The sequence below is a fragment of the Daktulosphaira vitifoliae genome, unplaced genomic scaffold (assembly GCF_025091365.1).
Source record: "Daktulosphaira vitifoliae isolate Bord-2020 unplaced genomic scaffold, ASM2509136v1 Scaffold_1, whole genome shotgun sequence".
In the NCBI taxonomy this organism is placed as follows: Eukaryota; Metazoa; Arthropoda; class Insecta; order Hemiptera; family Phylloxeridae; genus Daktulosphaira; species Daktulosphaira vitifoliae.
Genome location: NW_026099572.1, coordinates 83,722,678 through 83,731,454, shown reverse-complemented (window position 1 = coordinate 83,731,454; position 8,777 = coordinate 83,722,678). Strand labels below are relative to the sequence as shown.

The 8,777-nt window shown below is 30.5% G+C and overlaps 2 protein-coding genes across 3 annotated transcripts; one reads left to right on the top strand and one right to left on the bottom strand.

The window, feature by feature from the left end:
* The first annotated feature begins 923 nt into the window (after positions 1-923).
* Positions 924-8,376, top strand: LOC126903163 (uncharacterized). 2 transcript variants are annotated; one of them, XM_050681185.1, is made up of 3 exons: positions 924-1,100; positions 7,807-7,941; positions 8,145-8,367. In XM_050681185.1, exons 1-3 carry the CDS (start codon positions 977-979, stop codon positions 8,225-8,227), a joined length of 342 nt encoding a protein of 113 aa, XP_050537142.1. In that variant the 5' UTR covers positions 924-976; the 3' UTR covers positions 8,228-8,367. The 2 variants fall into 2 exon arrangements, with proteins under 2 accessions (XP_050537142.1, XP_050537151.1); XM_050681194.1 differs by lacking the exon at positions 924-1,100 and adding an exon at positions 1,139-1,615 and having other exon boundaries at positions 8,145-8,376.
* On the bottom strand, positions 3,237-5,195 carry LOC126903026 (uncharacterized). Its single transcript, XM_050680930.1, has one exon. It carries the CDS (start codon positions 4,781-4,783, stop codon positions 3,302-3,304), a length of 1,482 nt encoding a protein of 493 aa, XP_050536887.1. The 5' UTR covers positions 4,784-5,195; the 3' UTR covers positions 3,237-3,301.
* Positions 8,377-8,777: the final 401 nt, after the last annotated feature.

The window sequence follows — 8,777 nt, the reverse complement described above, 5'->3', positions numbered from 1 at the left end:
GATTCGGTAAGAGCTGAGAAAAAGTGGTAACAGGCACAAAAAAAAACACATCATAGTAAAATTAATACCTTCTCAGATTCGCATCAAAGCTAAAATTGTCGCATTATTAATGCAGGCCAATAGGAACTGTTTTTAAAGTAAGGGGTGAGGTTGCACATCCTGACCCTCTCCAAATGACGCACCTGAGTGGAACCCCAGCTAGGCGAAGCTTAATAACAATATATTAAGGTTGGATATAAAGTAAATTTTTTTATCGGATGGAATTTACTTAAATAGTCAGCAAAATATTTAATTGTTCATTTTTAATGTTGTATTATTCTCCTCATGTAAAAATTAAATGTTTTTTATATTATATGACTTTAAGCTAGTAACAGGTCTTTAGGCCCCAATCAAACACAACTTCTGCCTATGCCACTGCTTAATATATAGTATGATTTAATAAAAGTTTATGTATAAACTAAGTTAGTGGTGTGAGTATGACTATTTATATCCTTTGTTCTGTTCCTTCCATACAGATAAAGATTAATAAAAGTTAAGTACTAATTTAAAAGTTGATATTGATCCGTCATTTTCTTATCGTATATTGCGATTAAAAAAAAGAAAATCGATATCCTTTATAAGATATAAAGGATGATGCTAATAAGTAATTAATAACTGACAAATAAAGAAATATACACGTATGTTAAAAAAAATATAGTTTTCAATTTTATATTTATTGAATGATTTATGATAAATGTATCACGTGTATACATTTTACTTCTTAGGGATATTTGTTAAAATTTTATTATTAAAACTTAATTTATTACAATATAATACTAAATTATTTATTTACATAAACAAATAAAATTAAAAAAAATTTGTTTATTCAATAAAATTAGAATGAGTGTTAATTTTTACTTGAAAGACCAAATCGTAGAGATTCAATTGTATTATTAAAATTAATTCAATATTAATTAGTAAAAAGTTGTGATTGAATATGAGTCTACATTTTGTAAAATTATGTTCTTTTTGTTTTATATTGCTCACACTTTTAAGAGTTATGAATGCAAATGATGCAAAATCGAATCTTAAAATAATACGTGAACAAATAAAAAATAAAGGTAGGTGTTAGATACACATTAATGTGAGGTGATGCGATACATTTAATTTAATATGAAAACACGGTAAGTGAGGGAGAGCAGGTCAGTCGATCACATCATACACGTTCGTGTTTGTCACAACGGGTATGCCGCTGACACAACGCAATTTGTTTTTTATCTTTTTTTGTTCTGTAGCCTTCTAGTATTCCGGAGATTCCGCGTTTTTTATATAATATACGCCGCGACCTTCAATGTTTTTTCCCACTAAAAAACCACCACCTTCGTAACGGTACGGCGGCGCTTCTGTTTAGACCGGTCCCTGTGTGTGTGGCAGTGGTCCTGAAGAATTCATTCGCGCTCAATTAGTCGGCCGTTTCGGTAATATCGTCGCAAGGTTTCTTTTGGGTCGAGTATTGCCTTGTCGCCACATTGTTCAATTTGAGCTGCTCAACGGCTTGTTATATGTCACGGTGTTTTTTTGTTGCCTTCCCTGCATCTGATGTGTTCCAATGTTCATCATCTTCAAACGGCAGTGGGTAATTACTAAGAATTTTTTTTATTGTTTATTTTAACGGATACAGTCCACATAATATATGTATTAGTTATAAGAAAGGGGATATATATGTTATTTATTTTATTAGTAATTTGTGCTAATTTCATTTTATGATTGGTTCTTGTTGTTTATTATTATTTTTCTATCATAACGGAAATATCAGATTGTGATTATATATATATATGTTGTTTTTCTTTCTATCTATAGTATATTGTAAGGCTCAATTTCCACAATTTTATATTTTCCTTTCCTTCCGCTAAGGCATGCCCAAAAATACGTATGGTCAATCGTATTTATTAAACAAACAAAAGGGTTACAAATCGCAAATTGCCGATACTAAAGAAAATATAGCCGGCATTGCACAGTAGGTTAATCTTTAAAATTAATTTAATAATATGTTCTCCGATATTTTATCTCTTCATATATAATTATATTTTATTTTAACATGTTTAAATATATTTTAATATATATTTTGTTCAGTAAGTAAAGAAACGGGTTTCTATCGTTCTCATTGTGTGTAACAGTTAAACTGTTTCCTTATTTACTGAACACTTTGTGTATTCAGGCACATAGACAAGGGTGGGCCTGGCCCCCCTTAGATTTAATGTGGCCCAGGGCCGGCCCCCCCAAATTTAAAATTCAATTATTTTTATGAATTTAAAAAACGTGCTAGGCCTTATATACATTGAAATTATTATTAATTTGTGATTACTTTTGAGTAATACAGTTATTATCATGGCTGTATTTTCATTTTTATATTCATAGAAAACGTTATTTGAAAAAGATAACGTTCTAGACGTTGGAATAGCAATTACTCCAAACGTGGTTGTAGGTAAATTTTTTTAACTCTGGTCCAACAAATGATAACAAACTACGAAGTATCTGCATTGATTAGAATCTAGTTGATTACAAAATTCAATAGAGTATACTCTATGAAAATTTTTTTGATAAATCTTATCTTTAATTTGTTTCTTTTAGCTTCGATGCGAAGCTGAGAAGGTATTGGTTTTACTAAGATGTGTTTTTTTTTTTTGTGTCTGTTACCACTTTTTCTCAGCTCTCACTGAATCAATTTCTTTCAATGATACGTCAAAAGATCACAAATCGTATCTAGTCGAAGACATTACCCTCAAAAATTGAAAAATTTTTCCTCGTTCCCCGTAAATGGGGGAAACCTCCAAAAAAATTACAAATTTAAAAATCGCTAATTTTCGAAATTTTTAAAATTTTTTTTACTTAAAATTGCCATAACTTTTTTATATAGATGCATTATATCGTTATTTTTCATTTGATATATTTATTTTATAAATCTGACCCTTTACCTGCCAACGGGGGGGATTTAAAATGACAACTTTTTCACAAAAAATTAACTTTTTCCACTTAAATTTTTAAAATGTTCCGGAAAGTCTGACACTTTTATATATATCTTAAATTAAAGCTAATGTAATATACTTTAATTTGAAAAAAAGAAATTGACCTCTGGACATGTCTTTGTGGTGAAAATGGCTACCGACTTCTATTTTCGTGTGAAAATTCTTGATTTTTTTTTTTTTTTATTATTAATGATAAGGCTTCAACAGCTTAGGNTTTTTTTTTTATTAATGATAAGGCTTCAACAGCTTAGGTTATTAGCCTGCAGAGAGTTATTACAATGTAAAGTTATGAATATTTACAACTTATTGTTTAAATGTATAAGATAAAAAAATTTGTATATAGCTTCTGTGTTTTCTTCACTGAGAGCAAGTTGGAGAGAAGACGAATCTTTGAATATTTTCCGAGCTGCAGCGTATTTTGGGCATCTAGTGACAATGTGGTCGATCGACAGGTCCTCGTTGCATGCGTCACATAGTGGAGCAGGATCCTTGGTGATGAGGAATGAGTGGGTGAGATGAGTGTGGCCTATTCTAGCCCGGGTTATAATGACCTCGTCCCTTCTTTTGAGGTTACAGGGAAAAATCCATTTTTTTATGGAGGGCTTGATGTTTCTCAGTTTATTTGATAGCGGGACTCTGTTCCATTTAGTTTGCCATGTGTCAGAGATTTTGGTGTTAATGATGTCCAGCAATTCTGAGGATGTAGTTAGGTTTATTTCTAAGGCATTTTGAGGAAGTGTGGCTTCATTTGCAGATTTATCTGCTCTTTCATTGCCAGAAATTTCGACGTGAGAGGGGACCCACATGAAAGAGAAAGTTTTGTTAGAGGTAGATATCTGTTTTTGGATGTGTTGTACTAGTTCATTCTTGGGGTATGGATTTGAGATAGATATTAAAGCACTCAAAGAGTCGCTTATGATGGTGAAAGAATCTGAATTTAAGGAGGAGGCGATTTTCAGAGCTTCAAAGATGGCATAAGCTTCAGCTGTGTATATATTGGTGCTAGGAGGAAGTGAGAATTTATGATTTTCATGACCTATGATTGTTGCAAAACCCACTCCATTAGAGTTTTTGGATGCATCAGTGTATATGTGTGTACTGCTGGAGTATTGTTGGGACATTATTTCCGAGAAAAGATTGCGGATGATAGTGCTGTTAGTAGAGTGTTTGCAGTAGTTGGTAAGTTGAGTGTTGATATCCGGAGACCAGAGCCAAGGGGGCGACGGGAGTTGTACTTTGCTCAATGTTTGAGTTTGGAGGTCGAGATTTTCACTGGTAATTTTGAAATATTCAAAAATTGTATTCCTGTAGTTGGAAGAGTTGTGGGGGAGAGGATTATGGAGTATCTTACTGGCTATATGATTGGGCATACTTTTGATTCTTGATATGAATTTTAGTATCTGAGTATGACGTCTAAGTTCAAGAGGCAGTTCACCAGCATTACACAAGATACTATCTACCGGGCTAGTCCTGAAAGCACCAGTTGCCAGACGTATACCTTGGTTGTGTATAGGATTAATGGTGTCGAGAGTATTACTTTTTGCAGAACTGTAGATTATAGCACCATAATCGAGTACCGAGAGAATAAGAGACTTGTAGATCCTGAGAAGACTTTTTGTCTCAGATCCCCATGTATTGTTACCGATTGTTTTTATAATTTTCATTTTAGATAAACAGTCTGCTTTGAGTTTTGTCAAGTGAGGGCGCCAGCTTAGTTTGTCATCGAACGTGAGACCCAGAATTCGAATATTGCTGGTAAATGTCAGAGGGGTATTCATGAAAGTGATAAGAGGTAGAGGGTCTTTTTTCCTTTTATTGAAGATGATACACTGTGTTTTAGATGGAGAGAACGAAAAACCTGATTCTGTTGACCATTTGGTGAGGGCGTTCAGTGACAGTTGAAGGAAATGAGAGGTTGTTTCGATTTGAGACCCACTGCAGTAAATATTGCAATCGTCGGCGAAAAGAATGTATTTCACGGGCTTTGGGAGGTTTTTACAGATGTCATTTATGGCAACTAAGAAAAGAGTCACGCTGAGTGCAGACCCTTGAGGTAGTCCATTAACGATGTCATGAGAGGAAGATAGGTGGTTATTGATTTTTACACAAAACTTACGATTGTCTAGAAAATTTTTTATGAATTCTAGGAGGTTTCCATTGAGGTCCCAACTGTGAAGAATTGATATTACTCTATNTGTTTGTTATGTTAACAACTTTTCAAAACAGTGGCGTATTTAGGAGTAGACCGTGACCTAGGGTGTCATTTTTTCCAATTAAGAACTAAAATCTTATTAAATTTATTATTTATTTATATGTAACATAATTTATAAATTATATCAATTAATCTTAAAATGAATAAATAAAATAAAATATATGTAACACTTTATTTTCGAAAATTTAAGTATTGTTGTTTTAAAGTGTATTAATCATTTTTAATTTAACTTGTATGCAATTGTAAATACATTTTTGTTAGAATTTGTGTAATTAAATTATTTATATAGTTTTAGCGAATTACTTAGAATAAATTCACATCACATAAATTAAATTAGCAAATTATAAATGTATGTATTAGTAATAAATTATTGTTATTAAAAAGTATTATATTAATTAAAAATAAATATTAAAATATTAAAAATCAAGCTGTATGAATTTAATTTTCAAAATATTTATTTATGTTATTACAATAGATTGCAAACAATCGTAAAACATATATGTTCATCGAACAATACCTAAAAGGCCGTATACCTAATGGAACAATAGAATCCGTTTGACGAACGTGACCGTTCGAGGAACGTGTCCGTTCGTTGACCGTATTTTGACGAACATGAACGTTCGAGGAACGTGTCCGTTCGTTGGACGTATTTTGAGGAACGTGTCCGTTCAACGAACGTATACGTTCGACGAACGGACGATTCAAAAATAGACCAGCAGATCATGTAGCTTTTGGAATAATCCACCAATTTTTTAAAAATAAACACAAATTTTGAACTTGTAAGATTCATAGAATAGGATACTGTCTAAGGAGGAGTGGAGGGACCCCCCCACAAGCTTTTCATGGAAAACAAATTATGGAAAATGATACAAGGGCCCAAAATTGTTGGCCCCTCCAATAAACATTTTCTGGTTACGTGCCTGTGTGTATTCATGTATATGTTTGACAGCCTTTTGCTCTAGGCTGGCGCTCGCCCGTGTCTCTCTCGATATCAGCCGTCCAGCTATTAATATGACAATCGGTTGTCTCCCCGCCCTTGACACCGAGATAAGGCCGCCGCCGAATATGGATTACTGATATTGCGTTCTGTTCGGTATCCGACGTACACCTCATCTGGTGTGTGTGTTTTTTCTTGTCTGTGCTGTTTTTACGACGGACACGGTAATTGGTTTTTCGCTGTGCACGAGATTTATTCTGTTCGTTTTAACGCGGATTGTGGAACCAGTCTTTACGGTTTTTGTGCGGAACGGTACCCATAAGCATAAGAATATAGAGATATATATGCGTATATAAAGATATACCTTAATCTGAAAGTGGAATCTACCCACATAAACTTAACTCTTTTATTTTTTTTGTTGTATGGTGTTCGTCAGTTTACCTAAACGACGCATTATGTTTAATAAAAGTATTAAAACAGTGTTATTATTATTTTAATTATATTTAAAGATGATTTTTTACTGTAAACTATAAATGGGTTAAATTTACGTAAATTTCAATGAAATAATATATTGAAATCTTGAAAAAAAAACAATACAGATTATTTTTAATTCTGTAAACATAATTAAAATTATTTTTATGCCATTATTTTATCATAATAAATATAAAATATACGAATGATAAAAATTTAAAGTCTTTTTAAATATTATTATTGATGTGAATTAATTTATATTTATAAAAAAAATGTATAGTTTTCTAATGTATTAAACATAAATAATCAACTTTTAAAATTAAAATCAAAATAACATTTATTTTGAATTTTATACATTTAATGTATAAATGTAATAAATATTATATGTATATATATTATAATGTCTTGAGTGGCGTAATTAGGGTTTCGTTTTGAGGGGATATACATAAAAAAGTTTTCAAATTGCACTCTAAACGAAAAAAAATATACCTTTGCTACACAATTATTTTTATGGTGAGATAGGACACCTGTACCGCCCATGATTATGCCAATGTGAACATTTTAAATAGTAAAATTATAGTAAGTAAAAATATTAGTAATTTTGTACACTTGTTAAATTTTTATAAAACTTTTTATTTTTTAACTTCTATAAAATGTAATGAGTGAATTTAAGTTTCTGTAATCAAATTTATTTATGTTTTTTTTTATCAAACAGTTTTCAGGGATGTTTTTTTTTTATCAAACAAGTGATCGTTTGAGACAAGTTTTGATGCGCAAAAAAAATTACTTGGACGCTCTTTTAATACAAACTAATTAAAACATCATCAATACGTAGTTAACGAAAAAATCTACTATTTTGTATTTGGCGTACCTCTAATACAAATAACTTTGGTAAAAAAAGAGTACTGTAAAATTTGTATAAATTAAATTATAATATAATATCCATTTAATATTATGAAAACATCTGCAATCAATTCTATAATGTTATTTAAATGATAATAATATATAATAATGATAATTAATATTTTGCACATTTTAATTTATACGAAAATCGAGTTTCAAAAGTATTAAATATATTTTAACGTTGTTTAATTACTTCGTCATACTAAGTTTTACTTAATTAATAACAATCTCTGGTTATTTTTCAATGATTATTATTTATTAGTTTTTTGCTATTCCAGAACTAGTTCCATGTTCAAACTGTCCAAAGGAACCGGCTATAGCCTTTTGCAATGTTTGTGGTAATACGTTTTGTGAAAAATGTCAGGATAATGATGAGAATCTTCAAAAGAGATGGTGTATATGTCCTGAAAAACGTAAGTTTTTCAAGTTAAACTTAACAGTTTTTATTTATTTGTTATAAATTTTATTCAAAAGAAAATTTTATTATGTTCTACTAAATCGTTATTTTCATTTTTACAGAGAGTGAAAACCCTCTTTTTCAACGTGAATAACTTTTTTATGCAATTATCATTTTCATAAATAAAATAAACAATAAAAACATTATTTTTATTTACAGGTCAAAATTCAACACCAAATATAGCTAAACATGAAATTTCTACAATTGACAATTTGTATAATTTTTTATTTGGAGGATTGTGAAGCGGGATTATTCTTGATAATGAATCGAACGCTCACTTAAATTAATTTGTTTGATATTTTTTAATTTGTTTGATTAATGTAATAAATATTAAATTTAATAAGAATAAATAAAGTTTACAAAATCGTGAGAGCTGAGTTATATAATTTCTTTAAAAGTATTTAGAAACTAAATTAATAATAATAATAAAAAAAAAAAATGTTTAATAAAATGTACTTTGACAGTATTCTGGTGTAGTATAATTATTAACACATGTACTAAATATCACATATATATGAATAAAGCCAAAAATCATCTAAGGAATGTTTCCCTTTTAGGGTAATAAAAATAACTATTTATCAACACATGTTTCAAACCAGTCCCCTACAATTCATTAACTACGCCCACGGCAGGGTTTCTATCACAATTAACCAATCACAAATAATTATGCAACATCTTAGGAATTTCAATAGAGATCGCTGACTTACTTCATCCGGCGTATAAAAAGCCATTTTTTCTGGTAAAAAGGGACTTCTATGGTTTTCTTTGGACTTCTTTTGACGATATTCTGCG

Bases quoted from the DNA above. Each gene is read 5' to 3' on its own strand.
- LOC126903163 (XM_050681185.1), top strand. From the start codon at position 977: ATGAGTCTACATTTTGTAAAATTATGTTCTTTTTGTTTTATATTGCTC. The intron at 1,101-7,806 runs GTAGGTGTTAGA...TTGCTATTCCAG, and splicing joins TGAACAAATAAAAAATAAAG to AACTAGTTCCATGTTCAAAC. The intron at 7,942-8,144 runs GTAAGTTTTTCA...TTTTATTTACAG, and splicing joins GTGTATATGTCCTGAAAAAC to GTCAAAATTCAACACCAAAT.
- LOC126903026 (XM_050680930.1), bottom strand. From the start codon at position 4,783: ATGAATACCCCTCTGACATTTACCAGCAATATTCGAATTCTGGGTCTC.